General features: G+C 41.1%; 1 protein-coding gene across 27 annotated transcripts in view; it reads right to left on the bottom strand.

The window, feature by feature from the left end:
* Window positions 1-24,628, bottom strand: part of CLASP1 (cytoplasmic linker associated protein 1) — a 162,930-nt gene that overhangs the window by 59,834 nt on the left and 78,468 nt on the right. For 10 of the 27 annotated variants that reach the window (XM_077934696.1, XM_077934709.1, XM_077934713.1 and 7 more), the window contains 14 exons: window positions 24,350-24,423; window positions 23,741-23,833; window positions 22,643-22,788; window positions 21,611-21,746; window positions 20,291-20,361; window positions 18,856-18,915; window positions 16,531-16,608; window positions 15,161-15,328; window positions 13,999-14,048; window positions 12,413-12,466; window positions 11,113-11,280; window positions 5,549-5,656; window positions 3,843-3,869; window positions 2,080-2,247 (listed from right to left, as the gene is read on the bottom strand). In XM_077934696.1, coding sequence (XP_077790822.1) covers window positions 2,080-2,247; window positions 3,843-3,869; window positions 5,549-5,656; window positions 11,113-11,280; window positions 12,413-12,466; window positions 13,999-14,048; window positions 15,161-15,328; window positions 16,531-16,608; window positions 18,856-18,915; window positions 20,291-20,361; window positions 21,611-21,746; window positions 22,643-22,788; window positions 23,741-23,833; window positions 24,350-24,423 — 1,401 coding nt within the window. The remainder of the gene's footprint in view (window positions 1-2,079; window positions 2,248-3,842; window positions 3,870-5,548; window positions 5,657-11,112; window positions 11,281-12,412; window positions 12,467-13,998; window positions 14,049-15,160; window positions 15,329-16,530; window positions 16,609-18,855; window positions 18,916-20,290; window positions 20,362-21,610; window positions 21,747-22,642; window positions 22,789-23,740; window positions 23,834-24,349; window positions 24,424-24,628) is intronic. The other 17 variants (XM_028742969.2, XM_077934717.1, XM_077934732.1 and 14 more) reach the window with 3 other exon arrangements.

The raw sequence follows: 24,628 nt of genomic DNA on the forward strand, positions 1-24,628 counted from the left end.
CATGCATGATTAACTTTTTTAAAGCAATGTGGACTATAGCTGCTTCTGGGGTCCCTCTGGGATTAGGAGCCCTGAAGCTTAAGCTTCGTTAGTTTCATCCTAGATGCGCCCGTGATCAGGGGTAGGGATCTGCTTGTAACACGTGATTCTCATGATGCAGCAAGAGAAAGCAGAAACAAATCTGCAAATCTATAAAAATTCCATTCTGTTCATAAATAGATAACCAAGAGTGCCTGAGGAGCAGAAAGCGTTCCACCAAGTGTGAACTATTCATGACAAAAATAAACAGCTGGAGAAAAATGCACAGGGAGGTGCACTCTATATAGATTGCACTATGATGGGTGACTTGATTAAATGCCACTGTAAATATCCATATGGCTTTAGAGAGGACGTGGCTTATTAGAGAGTATTCACAGGCATCCATTTTCAGCTTTCTGGTATCATCCAAACTGCCTATATACTGAATTCTTCACAGATAACATTTAAATAAGGCCACTACCTGACCAAATTTTAAGATGGGCTGAAATGCCTTTTTTTTTAAAGTTCTGCTTCATTGCTAGCCTATAGATAAATCTATTTTTTTCATGTATTTAAATGAAAATGTAATATATAAGCAAAAATAACAATTGCATGTATTTTTTTCCCACCACAACAAAAGTGACGCTGTATCCAAAGAGGACTCAGACCTTACTCTGGAGTTCATTCTGCTCTGAACAGATGTCTTAATTTGGGTTCATGGGAATCTAGTTTGTTTTCCTGGATCAACGGACTCTCAACAAAATTACAGTTTTCTCATTGTGATGACTGCCCTGGTTATCAGCTTGGTATTGATGTCCTCTGCTATTTTCTTAAGAATAGCTATGCCCTTCTTTATCTTGTTTCCCTGGTCTGTGTTTTGCCTTCCTTCTCTGTGCATACAACCAGAAAGCCTGTCCCCAGATCTCTTCTAGAGAGGTAACCTCACATCCCACATTACTACTAAGGCTTTGATTCCCTCTCTCACTCACCCCACTTGCCATCTCATAAATCTGGTTGAAATTTCTGCTCAGATCTTGTATGCCTTCTGTGCTGTCATTCTATCCTGTATCTTGAGCTCTGACCCTGTATGTGTCTCCCCCTCCAGTCCCACCCGCTTTCCCAATTCCACTCTTGCCTGTTTACTCCTGGAATTCTGATATTGACTTTGACTTTAAACTGTTTCCAGTTCTACTCTGCTACTCTGAGATCTGGAGGTCTCAATTGCAGTTCTGGCCAGCAGGACCCGATTCTATGCTGATGAATTGTAATGTAAACCAGAACTCCTACCTTCAAAATAAAACCTGCCAAGGCTACCATATTTTTTACACTGAAAGCAGGCAGCCTGGCTTGAACATCAGATGTCTCTGATAACTGGACAGCTGCTTTTACTGAGCCATGGAACGTGCACAATGGTCCTACATAGTTCATTTGTGGGAAGGGGAAGCTACAGAATAAGTTGAATAGTTACTTGAATGGTAAACAGTGCACTAATAGGTTCGATTTTCAAGCAGAGGCAACAACATGATATATATTTATACATATTTTTTTCCTAAGGGAAGGTAGAGAAAGAAAATGTTAGCATTCACCAACATCAACATGAACTATGAAGTAGCTAAATTCTGTCTTAATGCTCTTGACAGTACATTTGAAATGATAGGATGGAATTAAATCATGAGAGTGGCAACTGGTTGTTGTTTTTTTAAAAAAAGTATTATTTTCTGATTAATGTTGTGATTAAACCTGGGCAACCTCCACCTAAGGTGGCTTCACCTAAAGTTCTACTAGTGTGGAATTAGGTGGTAGTTTTACTGATTCAGTGGAAAAGATGGCCTTGCCATTTCAAAGTGCTCTCTCAACAGATTCCTCTTTCCTCATTCTGGAGTCACAGAACTTTGTGGACATGTTAGCATGACTCTGAAAGAATGCAAATCACTAATAAAGTACTTAGGGTGCACATTTAAATAAGGCCATCATAGCCACCATGCTATTGTGGTAATACCAAGTACCATGCCGTGTTTCTTCAGTCTCTTTGTTCTGCACCGAATCCAATACAAATCTTACCTAGACCTATCCTGTTTGGACTGGTCTCTCGGCTGCAGCCCTGGCTTCGAGGGACCTTGCTGCGTTTTTCAGCAGGGGATGGCGCTGGGTGTCCTCTGGTTGTTCCACTGCTCAGTCCACCGTATGCGCTTCCCAAAAGCTTGCCAGGGGAACTAGATCGACTGCCAGCTAGACAGGAACCACAGATATAAAACAAAAATATTCAGCTTATCTCAAAATGACTAAATCTGCCCGGTTCCATTTAATTATATCAAAAACAAAATTAAAGCAGCAAAGTAAACCCAGAAGCCGCCCATTTGTTAATAAACATGTCTGATCACTTCTGAATTACGCATTTCCAAAATTAAGATGGATTGAGAGGAAGTACCTTCCTTAAACAAATACCCAGTTCACACATAATGAGGCACTCCTACAAACCACAGTTTGTGCATGAAAGAAAGCTCAAGGGCCCCCTATTTCCACCTCCCCCATTCTTTTCTACTCTCATACACCCAGGCTGCGGACTAGAGGATACCTCCTGATTTCTTAAACCACAATTTCCCTTGATGTCCAACCAGGAAATATGATTTTATGAAGGCAGAAAGGGATCCAAAGAACTGCTCAGCTCACACAAGGGACTTGTAGCAGCCCAGTGTATTATTTTTAAAAACTTTTTAAAAACTCTTCCAGACTGCCTTGTGTTACCACAAAACCTACTTTTTAAAATCTCTTCAGTTTCAAAAGCACTTTGCAATGCTGGGAAGTGGGCTCCTGTTAAAAATAATAAAAATCCAACTGAACTCACCATGCTAGATGCAAGATCCTTTGATCGTGAATTCATCTTTAAATGCCTTGCTACTAGTAAGTAGGTTCTATACATCTTGAGGCATCTTGCATACTTGTTTAATTGAACCTACAATTAAGAATGTTTTTTCCAACCAAGGAACTACAGTTTAAACCAGTGCTGCTGCTTCTGTTGTCTGAACAAGCAGCAAACATTTCATTTTTATTATTTTAAGAACTTCTAAACCTCCTCTATCCAGCAAAGAGTCATTCATGGTTGTTCGCAAAGCCTTCTGTTTTCCATTTGAACATTTGAAGAGGTGACCAAAAGCCCTGTGGTCTTTTTAGCAGAAGGCCTAAAGTACACTTAAAAGGGAGCAAGCCCCATTGAACAAAGTGGAGCCTACTTCTGAGTAAACATGCACAAGATTGTTCTGCTAATTCATGCCAAACTACCTGGAGACCATATAGAAAACCACATTCCTGATTTGTATGTACATTCAGAAGATTTGGGCTCTTGATTATATGGGTCTCTGTACCTTATCTTCACTCTATAGTCTACTGTACGAGTCAAAAATGCCAAATCTTACTTCCAATTTTTCCTTCCAAAATTTACACTGAACTTAATCTCACACGCATCAGCAAGGCTAAGCTGCCCAATCAGAGCTGTGTCAGAAGAAAGTCCTACTGAATTAAGCAGGGTTTACTCCCAGGTAGTGGTGTTAGGATTACAGCCTAAATTATGCTGATGGATAAAAAAGAACACCTAGTTTTTAATAGTCATAGCAGCTGAAAGTATGAAATGTCTTTATATATGCACAGGTATTCTAAGTACCTAATGTGTATACCAAAAGCAGTCCAAGTCTGAATTCTCATTTTAGGGGCACTGGGGGGATTAAAGAGGGCAAGTATCCTGAATATTAAAATAGTCAAAAACAGTAGCGTGAAAGACAGCACAGACATGGAAACAGGAGTGAAAAAACAAAGAAGGGGTTCCTTACCACCAGCAGGGTTAGCTGATCTGGATCCTGGATTATGAGAGCAGACCAAAGGACAGGCAGAGAGTGAATTAGAGAAAGCGAGACAATACAAAGTTCAAGAAGCATTGCTAGTTGCACACAATACCAGTTGCTTTTTGACAGACACATCACTGCTTGCACCATGCAGTATATTACACAGCAGGGCCTTTCTTGCCAGCATGTCCACAGAGACACCTATTACCTGCACTTATGAGCTGGCAAATGACCACTTGGGGGTCAAGCAAAAAGAAATGTAGTGCCAGCACAGAGCCTTCATCAGTGGTATCACGAGCTGGCCTTGCACAGCAATTAGATGCAGTGTAGCAGGACATGCAAAGCTGTTGCAGGTCACAGACAAATTACTAGCATGTCTGCACTGGGATAACTAGTGGGTCCATGAGTAATGATCCAACATGCACATCAATCATCCCAAAGCCAGCTTCTTCAGCACATTCCCCCCCCCCAACGCTTTGTCCCCTTAATAATGTATTGATTTTGTTAAGGATTTAGAACACAAAGAAAGATACCAGTAAGAAAACAAACATGATCAAGAAACCAAGAGCAGCCCCAATAGCTATATTGCTCACTAGCAATCGCTTATAATGGGTTTGCAACTTTCACAAGCAGGATAGTAAGACTGGACTTCCAAGCACCCAATGAAAGAACTGCAAGACTCAAAGATTAGGGCTCTAACAATCAATGTAAAAAACACAACATCAGGAGAACTGGCATTCTGTCAGGGTCAGAGGGAATGCTCATACCATGCAACATAAAAAACTTGTGAATATGCTACTGGTAACATCATTTTTCTCTTTATGCAAATACACTACATTAAGCACCTAATCACTATTTTACACATTCTACATTATCCCTTCTTTAGAATTATTTTCACACACCCAGCATGTCAGCTTAATTGAGAGATGCCCCAGGTGATCAGGAATCGGAGTGACTAACAAGATGCAAATTAGCAAGTATCATATGCTCTTCCCCTTAACTGATCAGTAATCGCAGATCATACAGTACAGTAACAAAGGATCAGAGATTTATGACATACAGGAATCCATTTTATTTTCTTCAGCAGTCATCACAGATGCAGACCTTTCTGCACAGTGTCAGCACTCAACCAGTCCAGCCAAAGTCCCACCTTCCTACTCTCCGAAAGACATGCTCCCATGATGCTGGATGAATAACAGGATGAATTGCACAAGACATCCCAGAGAGATGGATAGGGCCTGATTTAGTGGACCTCCTCTGGGGTAAAAAGAGTAGGAAAGCCCTTTACAAGTAAGACAGGCAGACACCACAGATTAGAAGCAGCTTCTAATGAAGGAGTATTCTTCCATGCTTAGCACAAAGGAGTTCATGAATGTGTGAAACACAAGTGAACAATTCAAGCAGCATATTAGGAGATAAACATACGTGATCATAATGAAAGAGGATGGGAATGTACACAGGGATGGTAACCATTACCTAGAGCCCTCAAATATCCTGATATTTTTATATCAGTGTACCATTTTATAATGAACTGGAGTCCTAGCCTTGGATAAGGCTGTTCCACACAAATGATATATACTGAACGAAACTGATTGGAGTGAATGGAATATGTGCTTTCTACAAGGACAGGCAATGAAAATGAGCTGGAAAAATATAAAGCCTCCTCAACAAGACAAAGCTAAATGGCTTCTTACGCTGGGACTGTGAAACTACTTTAGCCCGGCTGCGGCCTCGAGTGTCAGCAGGTGATGAGGTGATACTGGTGGTACTTCCAGAGCTTTGCCTTCTTGTGCGGATCCGACCTAGGAAAAAGGGAGGAAAGAAGCAGCAGTTAATTAATCCAAGTGATTTAAATATCTTATCCTCTCACCAACACATTCAAATTGGGATGAACAAATCTATAACAATCATAATACTTGTACTAAAATGAAAATGCATCCCATTTTACTAGTGTTAGAAATATGGTTAAAACCGCAATATCAAAACCAGGAATGAATATTTAGGTGCAAGCCAATAGAACTTCACCTCTCTCCTCTTCCTGCAGCCCCCAAAATCTGCCCTAGAGGCTTTTACAATCATCTGGAGAAGATTTTGATGGTGCATAGAGGACTCCAGTGGGGAGGAGAGGATAGTAAAGTTCTGTTGTGCAAGTGAAACCTGTTCTGCTTACACACATATAATGTTGGATACAACCCTTTGCATTTAACAGGGTACATATAGAACACCCAAAACAATTTGCATCAAAATGTCACAAGAAAAAGGAAAGCAACAAAGTTCATTCCTAAATTAGGGGAGAGAGCTGGAGATAAGGAGGTTCTGGGTGTTAATGGCTGATCTTCAAAATTATTATTGAATAAGACTAGGTAATATTATTCCTGCTTTACAGATAGGATGAAGAAGTCCCTGTGTGTCTCCAGAATGTTCTAGCAGAACAACTTCTCAAGAATGGTCTTGCAGCCCAGTTATGGCCAGTGGAATCAGTAAGCACAAAGCACGATGATCCAATTTTTTCTGACAAATCCTGAAGGACTCTACCTCAGTGGTAGAGCATCTACTTTGCACAGAGAAGCTCCCAGTCCCCAACATCTACAGGAATGCCCCATGTCTGAAGCCAGGGAAAGCTACAGACGATACTAAGTTAGGTGAACCAATGGTCTGGCTCAGTATTAAGGAAGCTTCCAAAGTTCCTATGATAATACAAGGAAAGCAACAGCAATGTACCATACTAAACTTTACAACTCTGTCATTATTCCCCCTCCCCTTCACTAGCAAGAAAAAGCTGCTTCAACTATTATCAGCATAACTGCTTCAGCTGCCCTGAAAGTGTGAATTAACAGAAGATGACACCAATAGATGTACCATTCCTTCATAGGCTGCATCCCATCAGAGCCCAACCCACCAGCACCACTGGACCATTTGATTTTGTTGGACTCCTATACCCCCTTAGCCACTAGAGCCAATTGTCAGGAATAACAGGAATTGTAGTCCAACGTCTGGAGGGCACCAGGTTGGCTACTCCATGATTACTGCTGCTCCTCCTAATAATAATAATAGTTTTATTATTTATACTCCACCTCCATCTGGCTGGGTTTCCCCAGCCGCTCTGGGCAGCTTACAGCATATATAAAAACGTAGTAAAATATCAAATATTAAAAACTTCCCAATACATGGCTGCCCTCAAATGTCTTCTAAAAGTCTTAGTCTGTCCTACCTCACAAGGTAATTATATCTACTATCTTCTCTTTAAGCTACAGGTTAGTCTAAAAATAACCAAATTCAGTGCAACTGCTTAGTCTGGCTTTGGCTATTCAGCAAAGTCAGCCATTTTTGCAGTTGCCATTAGAAATATGATAGATTTTTTTTTAAGAATAAAAAGTTATATTTCCCAAGGGGATCCCCTTACTCTCTACTACAAATATTCTGTTTCTTCTACCTTTCTATTCCAGCGCTATTTCAGAAAGCACACCTTTCACAATAACGAAACTATTTCCAACACCATGAAAAGGTAAACAGAAAACAGCACTATTTAAAACAATCCCATAATATTTGTACTGTTAAAAATAAAACAAAAACATACTTAAGAAATTTAGAAACGATTAAAAACATCTAAAATATGTAAAAGCATTAAGAAAATCAAGTAACAGGTAAAGCAGTCATAGCTAATAAATTTCAAGGTTGCCAGGAACTGTACAATGAAACAAACTATTAGCCATTAAAATGTTACTAGTTCTACACAATTAATAAATAAAGCAGAGGCCTAGGAAGGCCACTGGGCAAAGAACCAGAATAACCTTTTTATGCCCTTTTCTTTCTTTTTTTAAGCAAGCTTTTTCTATGGAAACAAAAGAGCCCAACGTTTCCAGTTACAAAAACCAGGTAAATCCTCAGTTGTGCGGTGATATTCATGAAATGTTCAACACGTTAGGCTAGGTTCACAGAACTACTCAGAAACAAATTGTTCCACTAAGTATTATGCCTAATGACAAGGGTGAGCTGAGAGACAAGGTGAAGGGTACTCAGCAGCAGCAGCATGAGTAAGAGGAGAACACCATGGAAGAGGTCATGCAAAGGCACCAGTGAACACAGATGAAAATCAGGGACCACTTGGGTGATAACAGAGAACTGGTGTAAGAGCCAGAGACAGACCTCAGTTACACAGAGACTGCTTACCCTCAGGTTTACTGGTAGTACCATCTTTAAGCAAATTTAGAAAAAAAAATGAGAGGGATAACAGGGAAAGTTAGTAATATTCAGCAGAAGTGGGCAGTGTGTAGTTAGCTACAAAAACAAGGTATAAGTTTCAGTTGAATTAAATGAATAATGTTAGTTAAACAGAAATGCAACATCTGTGCACCTGAAGCCGGAATTATCGTAATGCATACATGGGTAACCGCACAAGGCTGCTACCACCCCCAGATATTTATGACATTTCCTAGTCCTCACTTGGGTTGTCTTTCTTTCGATCCCCCCCCCCCCCCTTTTCAATTTCATCAGGCTTTTAGTTTGCTTCCTTTTCTGCCACCTGGCTTTTAAGTGTGTTGCACGGTGGATAAGATTGTTTTAAAACTTCATGTAAACCTGTTAGAGAGGCCTATACTACCAGAGTATACAAGTACCATGAACACACACACACACACACACACACACACACACACACACAAAAATTCAGTCATTTGTTTAACCAGACTGCTTCTTACAGCAGAGATTGTTATGACAATAGCTCCACCTGCTGACAAATAACCCCATAATGCTTTCAGGACATTTAATTGGTGACATCCAGTGTTATTCCCAACGCTCCCGTTTGCACAACAGAAACCTGATTGCACAATAGGACTTCTGTTTTATTTTCTCCTCCTTCCGTAGCAGATTTGGGGAGGAAGAAGGGGGGCTGCGGAGGAAGACATGCATTGGATCTCACCCATTATGGTTCGTTAACACAAGTTAGCATATGAGCGATCTTGCAAAGGCTGCTGGTTGTGTGAATGGCTCTTAAGGAAACTGTCTGCCCTTACACTAAGTATAGAAGGGAAGAAAGAGAAGCTTGATGTCTTTTCACTAGAGTGTGTGCTCTACTCTTTTTTAATACTGAAGAAATACAATTAGCCTATTGCTGAGGAGGGGACACTGTCAAAATGTAATTCTCTAAACCAGCGGAAGTAATACAGAACTAGTTTGTTTGTGAACCACTTGTCTTTGCTTCTGTGTTTCCCTAATACGGAGCCCACAAGTTCTTCTTAAATAAAAAGGTGCTTGTGGAAATGCAGGCATTGCATACTTGGTCATTAGAGAGCCCTTCTGCAGAAACTGACCATGGTAAGGTGATGTGCACTCTATACTAATACTAATACTAATACTAATACTAATACTAATAATTTATTATTTATACCCCGCCCATCTGGCTGGGCTTCCCCAGCCACTCTGGGCGGCTTCCAAAAAATATATATTAAAATACTGTAATGCATCAAACATTAAAAGCTTCCCTAAACAGGGCTGCCTTCAGATGTCTTCTAAAAGTCTGGTAGTTGTTGTTCTCTTTGACATCTGGTGGGAGGGCGTTCCACAGGGAGGGCGCCACTACCGAGAAGGCCCTCTACCTGGTTCCCTGTAACTTGGCTTCTCGCAGTGAGGCAACCGCCAGAAGGCCCTCAGCACTGGACCTCAGTGTCCAGGTAGAACGATGGGGGTGGAGACACTCCTTCAGATATACTGGACCAAGGCCGTTTAGGGCTTTAAAGGTCAGCACCAACACTTTGAATTGTGCTCGGAAACGTACTGGGAGCCAATGTAGGTCTGGATTAGTTGTAGTTTCCGGGTCACCTTCAAAGGTAGCCCCACCTGTCGTAGGTGTCGTAACTACTTGGATGCTGCCAAATAAAATTAGTCACAGATTTAAGTACTATCAGAAGAACGCTGCCCCCTTTGAGTGCAGTGCAGACTAAACCAATTGAAAGGAACAGCCTGCTAAGGTCAATGAAAGTAGTCTACAATTTAAACTGAATAAATTTTTTAAAAAATATGATTGGGGTTATTGTAAGATTAGGTGCAGGAAAAGCAGTAACTGAATAAACAAATATACCCACAAAAGTTGACAGAGATTCTGTGGTGGCACTATTGATTCATGCTGACAAGATTTCCGCTTGAATAATGCAACATGCAAACCAATCAAGAACACAGGAGGACACATAGAAGCCGGCGTGGTGTTGTGGGTAGAGTGCTGGACAAGGAACCCGGGAGACCAGTGTTTGAATCCCCACTCAGACACAAAGCTTACTGTGTGGCCTTGGGCGAGTCACCAGTCTCAGCCTACCCTATCTCACAGGGCTGCTGTGAGAGTATATATGTACACCAACTACCCTGAGCTCCTTGGAGGAAAAGTGGGATACAAAGGTAATAATACCTAGTTATACTAAGATCACTCAAAGCATAGAGTCATTCAGGGTATTCTCTGGAGAAAAACTAGTCTGTTTCATGCCGGAAATATGCTTCCTGCAGCCTTTAACATTCAGAGGTCATATTTGTTTGTTTTAATTTTGCTCCCCCAGAATGTTAGGCAAAATTTAGCAGCTGCTCCAAATTTTTACACTGGTGGAACTTAGTGGCTGTTTTATCTTGGCATGACTTGCCAAATACTCACTTATATTGATCCTCCTTTAAACAAGGTTTTCGCCACACTAAGCTGTAATAACCTAATCTTTACAAGAAAAAAGGAGGTGATTTCCCCTGATCTGCACTGAATGCACAAATGTATATTAGAGATTAGAAAAGGTTGCATTCTGCAACATCATACCCATCGCACACCTACTGAAATCAATGGATTTGAAGTTAGTCCTATACTCTGATGAAAATGGGATTACTCTGAGTATGACTTAGTGGAATGCAACCCAATAGGGACACCTTCCCTAGATTGCAGCTACTGCAGTCTTTCCAGAGAATAACATTTGTTCCTCATGCTGCACAGTCTGAGTTGTCTGGCCGCTCACAGAATTCACAGAAGCCTTGCCGAAGAAAGTGACAGCCATCATGTCAAATAAAACGCCGCCACTCCATAAACTGCTCAGGCGCCGTAGATGCCAAACCTATTTCATTTAGCTAATGCTTCTGTAAACAATCCACGAGTTTATTCCCCATGGGACAGTATATACCATTTTCCAAACTATTTCTCTGTAAGGCTGGAACTCCCTAACAAACGCATTCATTTATTCTACTAAATCCTTACATAAATCACTCATCTCCTTTATGGGAAAGCAAATAAGCTTACCTAGAGATGCGTATGAACCCGGGGGCAAGGCTGCTGCTGAGCTGAAGGGGGCATCTGATCCAGAAGTGACTTTAGATTTGGCACTGGCTGCTGCATTCACGTCAATGTCACTGCGAGAACGTTGGAGGGACCCTGATGCAGACACAGATTTTGCACTCACTGTAGAAGCTTTTGAGGAGGGGTGTGGGAAGAGAAATACGTACCGTTAAAGATAAGGATACTCAGGAAGATCAGTTTAGCACAAGTCTTTTTCATTCCTGCCAGGAGAATTGGGGGTGCTAAGACTAAAGACTTTTCCCTACGCCCAAAGAATAATTTCAGGCACAAAAAAGCTCCAGTAAGTTTTATCCTAAGAATTCCCCCCCCCCCATAAAATGGAAAAGTACTATATGAACCTTCGCTTCGAAATAAAACTCTACACCTTCACTATTCTAATGTGGTTTTAAATAAGCCTCATGCTTTCTCTTTTTCAGCTTGGTTTTAAGTTCAGCTGAAAATTGTTTTGTTCTATCTCTACTAAATAAAGTTTTTTGTTGTTCTCTTGCTGACACACAGCAATAGAATACATGAAATGAAAACATACAATAACATACAGCAATTCAGCAATAAAACAGTAAGCCAGAAATCAATCAGTGATAAACACCAGCCATAAAATACAACACACAAGCACAAAACAAGCAATCTGTTCAATGCTCTTCCAAAATTCACCCTCTTAAAAACAAAACAAAAAACAACGGACTGAGAGAGGCATAACAACACTGTAATTCTTGTGGTTGCTATTACAAGTCTTCTTATTTAACAAATAAACTGTGTTAAAATCAAGCTTTTTACGTCTTTTAAATTAATGTGTCATACCAAATTAAAGTAAACATATTTGTGCTCTTTATCCAGCTTCTTCCTCTCCCTTCCTATTTGGCAAAATAAAGATCTCCCTCACATTCAGTCAGAGAAACGGCAACATGATTATGGCCCTTTCAAGGACCTATCAGGTACTCTTTTGCCAGTGTTGTGTTAACTATTCTGTATGTAATCTCACCTACTGAGGTCCTTCCAACCCAGACCATATGTGTGTTAACCAGAAACTCATCAAAAATCTAAGGTCTTCCCCGAAGTGGTGACCATTGTTTTGGACCACAGATCCCATAAGCCCCAGGCAGGGATCAGGGGTGATGAGGGCTGTAGTCCAACAACATCCAGAGGGCCACAAGTTGGGGAAGGCTGGTCTAGATTGGTGGACCTTGGTTTCTCAGTTACATGAACCACCCAGACTCTGTTCTGTTTAAAATATAGGTTTTCCTACCTCCACTCAAATCTTTATTCTCAACTAAATCATACTGCTGCTCTGATGTAGCTTCTGTGAGAAGAAAATTTGACGGAGTAAGTTAATGCTACCTATCTATTAGATTGCTACTACAGCTTATTATTACTAAAAGAATAAGGCTTCTGCAGATACCCTTTGCCGTTCTGGATGGCTACTACAGGAATACTCAATTCAGTTTGAGGGAGTATATTTGTGGGGAAGATATAGTTGAGGATTCATCTCCCTATTTGTTGGCAGGCCCTATTTTTAAGGATGTAGTTGAAAAAATCTTACAAAAATTGCAACAAGACGACCGAATTTCTCTTGGCAAACAGAAACAGGCACATAAATAAAAAGGTGGCCTCATTTGCTTTTGTTGCAATGACAATACATGATTAAAACGTTTTTAGAAGAATGTGGTGGGTGTTAGCTGTTGCATTTTTTAAAAAAATATTTTGCTTGCAAATGATTGCAGTTTTCTTATGAAGAGTGGTATAAATAAACTTAATCGCTTACTATATCTAATGATGTTACTATATTTACTGTGCGTACTGTAGTGCACGTCCTGTACTGTCCGAATCTACAACACATTCAAAATAAACTGAAGAAACCATGGAAATCTCTGGCAATTGTAATAATTCTGTCTAAAAGTTTCTCATTCATTCATCTGCAGTTCTGAGCACCTGAATAAGACATTTGTTTATGAAGCTAGGAAAAGTTAGAATGAAGACTTCAAGCTCTTCCATTCTCAAAAGAAACCCGTTTTGTGGACAGGGTGGCAGACATGAAGTACTGTGAGTTGCATCAGAAACCAATGGAGAATTACTCTCAGTATTCACAGTGTCCCTAGGAGCCTGGTTGCTGGCATCCCTTAATACTTGCGGAATATGAAATCCTAAGATTTGTCTAGTTCAGCCTTTGCCAAACTAGTGGCCCCCAGATGTTTTGGTCTATGACTCTCATCATCCCTGACTAATGGGCACATTGGCTAGGCTGAGAGAGGTTGTAACCAAAATATCTGGAGAGCACTTGGTTCGTAAAGGATGACTTAGAAATTAATGCAAAATGTATCATGCCTGTCATAAATTTTCATATATTAGTGATTTGTTGCCGTCTGTCATACGTTGCACTGAGGCCAATCTAACGAAGACATTCCAACTGATTTTAAGGAGCTTAATAAAGAATGATCTTTATCAAAACACTGTCTAGCTCAAAATGCCTTCACGGATGAACATAATTCATATATTTTGCCATGTGTTGCTTCAAAGTTATTAAGTGAGAATTTACTCCTGCAGAACAAATCTTGAGACTAATCTGCTCTCGGAGTTCTGTTGCCATTTATCCCAAAACGTTTTCCCACTTCGAGGCTGCTTCATGAAAGGTAGCAGCATTTCTGAGCAGCTGCTCCCATACTGAATTAAGCTAGTACTACCTATTCTGTCTAGCAGTGCCTGACAAGGGTCACTGAGCAGAACTGTTTCTTGTCGGCTTGACACGAGGAGCATTTGCAGGGAAGGTGGTGCTTCACCTTTCCCATACCGCCCCATTCCCACTCCCACTTTAGACCCAGTCCTCTCAATTTTCACCTCGCGATGTAGTGCTTCCAGTTGGACTTCTTTTGGCAGACAGCGGACGACTAAAAAGGAGGAGAAAGAATGGGTTTAAGAACAGGTTTTCTTTGAATCCACAAATGGCAACACTTCCAAAAATTGTTATCTCGGAGGCTTAGGAGGCTCCCTCCCCTCCCCACATTCATTTACAATTGATTACAACAATGCATGCCTGCACTGTCCACAGATTCCAACAGATGAAGAACATCAACGTTAAAAAGCGTTCTGCCCACCTTCCCTATTTATAGAAGGTTCCATCTCCCATGCTTTTTAACTTCTATAAGAAACTGCTGAGAAAGGTCATAGGAAGATCCAGACCAAAGTGTCACCTTGGGATTTTGTTTTCATCAGATCCCAGGTGTTGGCCCTCATCTTTAAAGCCCTGCGCACCTGGGAGTGGAGCATTTCCAAGGACCACCTTCTCTCACATGTTCCCTCCCACATGGTCCAATCCCACTCCAGCTTCCCTTGCAGAATGAAGCTCGGGGGGCAGGGCCTTTTAAACACCAGAATGCTCTCCCTAAGGAAGCTAAAATGGACTCAACGTTTCAATGCTTCATTAAAACGTGGCCTTTTAGGGAGCTGTTTGGAGTAGACTGATGAACTCTGGGATTTATTCCTGTCTGCTGTGATAAGAGGCAGATGCACACTGCTGGATTATGGTTTTGTTTGCAATAAATGTTAATAATAATAATAATAATAATAATAATAATAATAATAATAATAATATATTTATACCCTGCCCATCTGGCTGGGCTTCCCCAGCCACTCTGGGCGGCTTCCAACAAAATATTAAAATACAGTAATGCATCAAACATTAAAAGCTTCCCTAAACAGGGCTGCCTTCAGATGTCTTCTAAAAGTGTTCATCATGTGAATGTTTAATGTTTTACTGCAAGCCGCTTCATTATTTTTTTAATGAAGAAAAAAGCAGGGTAGAAAACTCTAAAATGAACAAACAAGCTAAATTTTGGATCGCATGTGAAATCAGAACAATTAGATCAAGTTCCTATACATGAAACCAAGCGACAATTCTCAGAATCCAGAAGCAGTACCAATTCAGCAAATGAAACTGAATGTTTAAAAAGAAAATGGGGAAAGGTCATATTTTGTTAGTATTAACACTGTGACAGCTTACTTGAGACTCTCCTGGGAGCTAGAAGAGGAGCGGTCAGACTGAGGCAAGGACACTATGCTGTCAGAGTTCTTCAAGTCAGACTGCAGGGCTTTCTGGTATGAGGACTCCAACGAATTGAACAGATGCTCTGCTTCTCGGCTAAAATGGCTGTGGAAGCCCCAGTAACACCTGAGGATAAAATTTCAAATCAATCACTTAACACGAAATTAGCGCAACAGAACTTTAGCCCCAGAGAAGCTGCTCTGTTGAAAATCCAGACAAAATTTAAAATGGCAGTGGTGGTGGGGAATCAACTTATGGAATCAAAACCAGCATATTTACATCCATTTATTTCCACATAAATTATTTATGCCTCCACACATTGGTCCATACATCACACTTTACACCACCGTTAAAAGCAAACTGTGCTTTATTGTAAACAAGATGCATGCTGCTCACAAGTTCTTCCTCCGGTCTTCCCCCGCTGCTGTTGGGAAATGAGGCAGAGTCTGGCTTGTTGCAACATCTGAACCAGGCCTCATGGTTTGCTCCTCAAAAACAAATTGTGAGCGGTAAGCCAAGAACAAGCCTTGGCTTCCGCTTGTGGTTTGTTTGCAGAAAACAAACCATGAGCCCAGATTTGGACAACATGAGAAACCTGGCAGCTGCAGAACTAGGGGAGGACGACAGCAACAACAACTTATGAGCATCCTGCATCTTGTTCACATTTAAACTTTCACTAGCTTTTCACACTAGTTCTAATGTTCCCGGCAGGAAAAGAAATTAACAGGAAATGAGAATAAAGATTCCTACTGCAAAATAAGAATATATCCCAATGGGGAGTACAACATACACTAACATAGCCTACCACTTTGTCACTACACTGGGTTTAACCATTGCAATTGGACTTTTCTTGCAGTTTCAGCTAAGGCAAGCAATAATCCATGAAGGCTGAGGGATCCAGCATTGATAAGGAAAAACTGAATTCTAGTGAAGTCCTCAAAAATATTGGGTGGCAAGAGAGAAAGGCATTACAAACTGCAATTCTGAAAATACCAGCAAGTCTTAGAATGCAAATGTCTGATCTTTAAAGAACCACTGAGCAAACAGATCTTTGAAACTGACACAACTCTCTTGTGAAAATAGATGAATCTTCCAAACAACTTACACCAAAACAAGGCAAAGCTATTATTAACAATACAGTCCTCTAGCATGCCTACAGTAGTCTCTTTCTCTCCCTTTTGCATGTGAGTTCCTGAAGGCATGATTCCGCCCTCACTAAGTGACATCAAATTTCATGAAACTGCTGCAAACTTTAATAGCCTTGAATTCAGCTGCATACAATGTTCCTTGATGGAATCTGCAATGGAGGGGAAAAGACACCCACTTACTTTCTGGCTTTTATCCGTGCTTCAGAGTCAGCATCGTGGATTCCCTTCTTTAGTGTTTCAGCCAATACTGATATGTGCCTGAGATTAGAAAACAACATCATTTACCAGGCCGCGGGGGGGGGGGGGGAGAGAGATACTCCAGCGCCACTGCACTTTGGGGCCATAAAAAGTTTGTCCATCTTGCCAGAATAAAAACAGCTTTGCTAAGCCCAGATTTCTACACAATATCCTTTTTGAGGATGTGGTTGCTTACTTGTGCCAGTCAGCTTTATTGCATTTGCCTCTCTTGTATTCAAAATGCCAAGAAACATTCTTCAGAGGTCAATCCTGAGTTACTTGGAAACCACAGAAGCATAAAAGTACAGAGATGCTAAAATGTGAAGCCATTTGGGAATCAATAGGGTTTACTTGCTGGGGGAAGCGGAACAAACATCTTTGGCACCATAATCTACGTTGTATCGTGCTGGTGACACCAACTGGTTAAGATAATGTGACAGCACAAAACGTTCAGGGAACAAAGCTATCAAAACAATTTGGTGGTCCCGTCTGTACGCAACATGAGCTCCCACAGAGCAGATCACAGTTGCTTCGCTCCTACATCTGTTCTGCTTCTGTGCTGAGCTAAGCCACAGTTTAGCATGTAATCCAAAATGGGATTGTGATTTAGGTTTGTCCTGTGGATCATGGTTTGCCTTAGACAACTACATCACGAGCCTGGATTTGGACAGTGTGCGTGAAACCAAACCATGGCTTAGCTAAGTGAAAGCACAGTGGCAGAACAACCAGAGGAGCAACATGCTGATCGTGATCTCCTTTCCAGGAGCCTGCACATTTGCTCCTTTGGCTTAATAGTCATAGTTTGGCTTAATGTTACATGGGAATGAGGTCAAGTCTAATGTGCAACTTCTGTGAGGAAAAGGGAAGTGGTCAGTTTGGTTGAGATTAAACCATCACAAAATCCCTAGAGACAGATTCGGGTGATATAGGATACGACAAGGAGCCAGTGAAATATCCTTTGCAGTGAGGAAAATATAGCTGTAGTGATGGGAAATATAGGCCTAATTGACTTCTTTTCCATGCATTTCATTCTCCTTCCTCACTGAGAAAGGGTGAATTGAGACGTACCATATTCAGTTGTAAGCGTGGTATCTCCCAGGCAATCTGTTCTCCTTTTCATTCCAGATGGGCAATATCAAATTTAGCTAAATTAACTCTCAACCCAGCATGTGGAGAACTAAGAAAGGCATTAGGATTCTTCCCCTCCTGCCCTGAAAAGTGGAGCTCTCCTGCCACAAGGTATTAGGCAGCAGAAGACTAAGATTCGCCTAAAGTTCCCAGATACAGATACATATTCTGTCAGCACAATACAATATATGCAAGCTGTCTCATCTCCTTAGGGACTATTTTAAGGCTAAGAAGTGTGGATGCTGTCTCACTGACTTGGCTGAAAACTGCAACATCTTTTTAGCTACTGTGACAATCTCCTTATGCTCTGTACCCCTGCAGATTCTTATAATTCAGCTCTCATCTAAAAACTCAAGTTAGCTTATCCTTTTCAAAACATTTGCAGCTATTACATAAGTAACACAGTTCTCTGGCAACCAAATTCCCCTCTGCCCTGGGCGCTCTACCTTTTGTTTGTAAGCATAAAACACTCATGAACTATTTTCAACTTCTGAACGTGGTCAAAGAAAAATCTTCTTTGTAACCAAGCTGGCTTGGAAATCTTTAAATATCACACTACTCAGCAGTTTTACCTAACAGTGATCCTATAGGCCTGGTGCTAGAACACACACTGGTTAAATTTGATTTCCTCTGCTCCCTTGTTTCCCTCTCCTCTTTTGTTTATTTGTTAATTTAGAATATTTTGCTGTGCTCCTCAGCCAAAAATGCTTCAAGAACAGCTTACGTAAGATAAATAAACACACACCTAGTCTGCAGAATTACAATGCAAAAAATGCAATACAAGCAGAGAGGAAAAGGAATAAAGAGGGAAGGGGAAAGCAAATAAACTCAGGCCCCAATCCTTAAAGTGATGCAGTTCTTTTAAGGACCAGCTGGAACGGAACAGTTCAGGGAGAGTTCCACTAAATGGAACTGGTCTTCCCACAGAGCTGAAGGAGTGGCCCTGCTTCCCATCAATCCCTCTGCTGGAATAGCTGCTGCCACATGATATCTGCGGGAGTAAGGAGCCCAATGGAGATTGCCTACTTCTCCCAAATGTCGCCAAGTCTATCAGAGAATTCCCTCCCTACCAAAGAAAAAAGGGGGGAAAGTGAGGTTAGAGGGAAGCATGCTTCCTCTATTACAATACACACATCTTACCTTTCTAGGGAGTGTGTTTGCCATTCTTGTAAAAGTAAATATAAAAATTCAAAACAGCGCCTAAGGTATGAACAAATATGGGAAATTACCATTAATTAGGTTATCTTTATAAATACACATACCACATTAAACTTCATAACTGCCTAACCCAAGGTCACTAAAAGCCACATCTACCAAAGAATATATGCTTCTGGAAAACACTTAGGCTTTTGCAAATTTCTGGGCAATGTGAGTTCTGTAGTTGTGATGCAGTCACTGTAATATTCTGTGTGCCTATCACTATGAGGTTGGATTTTATTTTTAAGTGGGTCCCTCTGGCTGGTCATAGAATGTGGAAGGTTCTCCTTTTGCCTTGAAAGCACATTTTTGTATGTTTCGACCAAAGTCTTGGGCTCACAGAACAAAAACCACACGCAACATTTCATACAGTGCTGAAGTGAGGATCATGTTCCTTGTTGGGATCAACTAGCATTTCAAATGCAGGCGGCAGAAATCTTGTTCAGAATGGGTGTTTAGGATGGGGGGGGAATACTGGGGGTTGGGGTTTTTTATACTAATTTAAGTGTGTTACCTCGTTGAAGTGATAGGATTCCATCCCCACCCTGCACCCTTAAGAGTGAAGTGTTCTATCCAAGCCAGTTGGAAGCTAATGCCAACTTTTGAACATTTCAGGCCACTTTATTTTAACTTACTGCGGATGCTTTTAACAATTGTCAACAACTGTGTGATAGATGCTACACATAATATAAGAATGAAACAATTAGTGTCTAGAAGGCTTAAAGATTTCTGAAATTGGCAGTTAGAGATCTAGCTGATTTCCCTTCTTGTGGCAATATATTGAGGGCTCTAGGAAGAGAAGTAGGGGCATCTCCACTGTTAATTTGATCTGCAGAATTTTGGCGTGTTTCTGGATTTGAATTTGGACCTTGGGCTAAATGTGGGGGAGAGAGAGACTTTTTATCCACTCTGTTTGGAGAGGGGTCTTCAGCTTTTTATTGGTAACTAAAATTCATGTATTTGGCCTTGGTTTAATAAATAATAATAATAATAATAATAATAATAATAATAATAATGCCCAAGACACTCTGGGCAGCTTCCAACGCATATAAAAAAATAATAAAACACCGAATGTTAAGCAATAAAACAACAGCAGTGGTAGACTTTGGGTTCTCAAATTTCAGCAGCACCCTGTGTGATGCTAAAATTTGATGCTCCCCACCTCCTGTGCTCATTGTTGCAGCAGCTGCTATGGGCCGACACTCAAGTGTGGCTGAACCGAACATGCTACCCTAAAACTGCCTCTGCTAAACAGTGAAAAAGATTTCTCTCTGTCCTGTGGGCAGTCTCTAGGACATTCCAAATCTACAATTCTAACACTAAATTTCATTTTGCTAAGCCACCAGATCAAGAAAAGGGGGAGGGAAACACAACTCACCTTCTAACTGCGACAGATTTGGAGGTACAGTTACTGGTGATGATGGGGATTAGTCGAGGGATGTGTGTATGCTACGGAACGAAAAGCAACAACAGGGAAATCTTAAGAGAGGTTGAAAGCAAAAAAAAAAAAACTGTTCCTAAAGTGTAGATGCTAAAATGAAAAGATTGTGGTTGACTCAATCAGACACACAGAGGATGGCCTCAGTGCCAGACATGTCCCTCTGCTCCTCTCCATGACAAGAATAATAAATATTTTAAAAACGAACAATTATATGCAGTGTGGTATAGTGATTATATTGTCAGACTGCAACTGGGGAGAGCAAAGTTCAAGGCCTTCCTGAGCAGTAAAGCTCACTGTGGGACCATGGGCCATTCTATGTACCTCTCAGCCAGGGCTATTGTGGTGAGAATCATGCAAGCTAGCTCAAGATGCTTGGAAGAAAGGTGGGATTTAAATGTATAAATCATGAACATTAAAATGTATTCATTTATTTATTATCAGTTTTTCTTGGCACATGCTTTTGTTAAAAAAATACACTGGACTGAGTTACATCCCTGCGCTTGCTTGCTTTATTTATTTCATAAAATTTATACACCACTTGATTGGGGGGGAAGAGACTTAAAGTTGTTTACAAAAATAAAGATTTACAACTCTATTTTAAAACATACAAAAGTTTAAAATACTAAAAAAGTTTTCTAGTTTTGCCTCCACAGAATCTGTGATGATACAACTATGTGTCTTTTAATGCTGATATTTTCTTAGAACTGGATATGGATTTATTTGTTTCTCCTTCAGGTACTGAAAACCAAAACTGAATTTAAAAATTGCAGGGGATCATCAACAAGGCTCAGACACAGAGTAGGAATTCAAATATGTTTGTTTGCATGCTTGCTTTCTCAGGGCAAGTTCTGATCACCAACAAACGATTCCTATCCCTCCTTGTCTCCAACAAATGATATGCCTTATTCTTCATCAGAATTGTGCAAGTTATGAATTTAGCATAGCTCACTGTCATACTATTAGATGGTTGCCCAGAGGGTACCGTTGAATCACTTCACTTCTTAGGCTTTGTTGGTTTCCAGTCTGGCTATGTTCCGTGAAGGAACGTTGTGGAAATTAGCACATTTGTGCGCTTTTTCTGCAAACACACACACAGTCTTCTTGTCTGCCAAATGTTGTCCCATTTAGGATTCTTCTGGACAGCATGCTGACTGGAATGTTTTTCAAATGTTTATACGCCGCCCGCCCCCCACAACTCCAATAAATAAAAAATATTCCCTGGTGTCACAATTCACATTTACTTTGAGAGATACTCACCCGGATAATTAATCTAACAGCTACCACACCAGAGGTGGCCATTACTTTGGCACTGTTGGGAATGAGATTAAAGATTGTTGGCATGATGGCTTCTGCCCCATGGTCAAACTTGTTACCCAAGACTGATGACAAATGCCTGAAACAAAACAAAACAAAACAACAACACGAGAATTATGTCATAACAGTAAAACAAAAAAATGGAGTTCAATATGATCATATGCTACTTAGAAGCAGAAGCTCTCAGCAGCTTTCAATTGTATCAATACATTACAAACACCATAACCAGAAACTGGGTTAACAAAACACTTCACATTTTTTTCTCTAACAGATAATGTGGTTTATTTTTTGTATGTGTTTTAACAAGCGATAGAGTTAGCGCAGGTCACTGTCGCACTACCGGGGAACAGCCCAGAAGGCATAACTAAATTGCTTTCTTTTCCAGTACTGTCGGTTTCAGGCCCATTCTTCTCATAAGCTTTCCATCTTGTCTTGACATTTGTAAATTTCAGTGGCGCTGTTAAATGTGCCCTAGAGTCCAGCAGACTCCAATGTAGAATTACCACCAACAGGATGAGCAGGCCAAAGCAACGATTTGAACTTTCCCCTTGAACTCTGGTTGAACCTAGAAGCAATATTATAGCTTTCCGTTTTTAAAAAAAATAGAAGTTCTGCTTCTGGTACATTCATAATACGGCGTAGCACTTGGCTTAGGGGTAAAACGTAAAGAACGATATAAAATAAGCTTCTAGGCACTTAAACCAAGAACTGCCAGTCCTTTCTAGAAATGACATTAATAGGAATGTCCTCCATATTTGCAGCCAGCTAGCACAGTCAACGGTCAGAGATGATGGGAGCTGGGAATCAAATAATATATGGAGGTTCCAAATATCCCTGGTCTGGATGTTAAGCAATCTAACTCAGAGCACCCCTAATCCTGCCAAAACAGAAGTGACAGGACTGCGGACAAACCACTGCAATCCCTGTTACAACAGTTAACAAGACAGCTAAGAATATGTAGACTGCATTCCTTACCCCAATGTGATACAAGCCTCTCGCACCACCTGGGACCGCAAGTCTTTAGCAGATAATTTAAACGCTCCATCGAGCAGGCGCAGGAGTTGAAAGAAGGTATCATACTCAGCAGCTCCAGCCAGCAATAAAGACCGGATCTTTTTTAGCTGTTGGGTAACAAGAACAAACTGCAGATTAATATTAACCATGTTTTATAATAATATTTCATTATTTATACCCCACCCACCTGGCTGGGTTTTAAAGTGACATGTGAACCACCAAGGAATGTGGCCTATTCAAACTTCTTTCTACAAGCCTGAGAACTGAAAGCTAAATTTCTCCCCACACTCCACTCCCCAGAAAGAAAACTAGAATTTCTGAGGTATAATGGTTCAGAATACATGAGTCCTGGAGAGACATTGTGGTTGGACCAGGGGTGGGGAGTGGGAATCAGAGGAGCTGTCTGTAGCTGACCTAGGGGTTGGGACAGGCTGTATCAGAGGCTTGAGAAGGGGAGGGAGCTACAGATGAGGTGTCAGAGACCAGAGAGGGCTCCAGCAGAACATAGGCTCTTAGTGCTCCGTTCTGTCCCCTCGTTACCCAGGCGCACTGAACCTGCTTCACTCCCAACCTCTGTGCCAGGTTCACCTCCAATCTCAGCATCCCCTCCAGCACCACCAGAGTCGTTGGAGTGTACAGGTAGGTGTGAACAGGCACCTTAGATCCAGCCCTCTGGAAGTAATTCCCATTTGCTTGCCGGTTTGCCATGCTGAAGTTGTACTGACTCCATTCCTATATAAGGGACCCAAGAGGGCATGTTTCTTGTTGTATCAACACTGTAGCTTGCTTAGTCATGTGTAGCACCTGCTGCACCTGACCTGACTGAGCATTAAAGATTTCGCCAGAAACCATACTCCGAGTTCTTCATCCACTGAGAGCCAAGACATACAGATAAGTTTTGATTTCCATAAATATGCATGTATAAAAGGACTACTGCTATTTTCCACCATACCACAGGGTGACAACTTTCAGGTGTCCACTCTCACATAAGACACAAAAGAGTGGTAAAATACAAGCCAGATAAGTTGCAATACATACAGAATTCCAACAAATACTCACTGCAGCTACTCTCTGTTCCCAATCATGTTTGTCATCAGACAGGATTTCTCTGATTTTGTTTATGGATTCTTCAAGGTCTCGGGCAGAATAAATCTGGAAAGTATACATGACATTTCTTAAGATACAAGGCTTATTTCCATAAACACTGAGCTTATATTCAACTCCTACGGTTGATGAAACCTTTACAACAACTGCAGTCGGTCATCCACACCAGCTTTAACCTCAACCCCCAACATCCTTGGCCACAGGCTATGCAGGATTCAGCTGATGGGCCTCAAAGCAACATCTGGAGGGCACCATGTTGGCTGCCCCCTGCTCTACATACAGTCAGGTAGCGCCCCCCTCCATCTTGTCTGCAAAGAAAATATTAAAGAGGATTTGCATTGGCCATGGGCTGAAGTAAGCTCCACCCACTGCTCTCCCCATAGCTGGCTGAAAAGTCTTTGGGAGCAGTGGCAGCATAATCTGCGTAACAGTACTGGGCTGAGACCTGTGCTGCTGAAGACATAACTGCTGGATAAGAAAGATTGGGTCCGTCAGCCTTGGCTCTGTGTGTGTGTGTGTGTGTGTGTGTGTGTGTGTGTGTGTGTGAAGCCACATTATTATTACCTGAACTGTTGGGACATCTTCAAAAGCTTTGATGAAATCCTCCTCATCGACGGCACCAGCTCCTTCTTTAGTCGCTGGCAGATGCCAAAAGGAAAGAGTGCTTTAATGCTTCTTGTTAAACAATATTAAAACAAAATTAGAAAATAACAGGCAAAACAAGCTGATGAAACCATCAAGACGCGCAAGGAGCTGCATGTAAATATTTCTTATTCTGCTAAGGATAAGGAAAGCAAAGAAACCTAGAAGTAGTAAGAATAAGTGTATCTCATAACACACAGA

This window comes from Podarcis muralis, chromosome 1, assembly GCF_964188315.1.
Source record: "Podarcis muralis chromosome 1, rPodMur119.hap1.1, whole genome shotgun sequence".
Taxonomy (NCBI): domain Eukaryota; kingdom Metazoa; phylum Chordata; class Lepidosauria; order Squamata; family Lacertidae; genus Podarcis; species Podarcis muralis.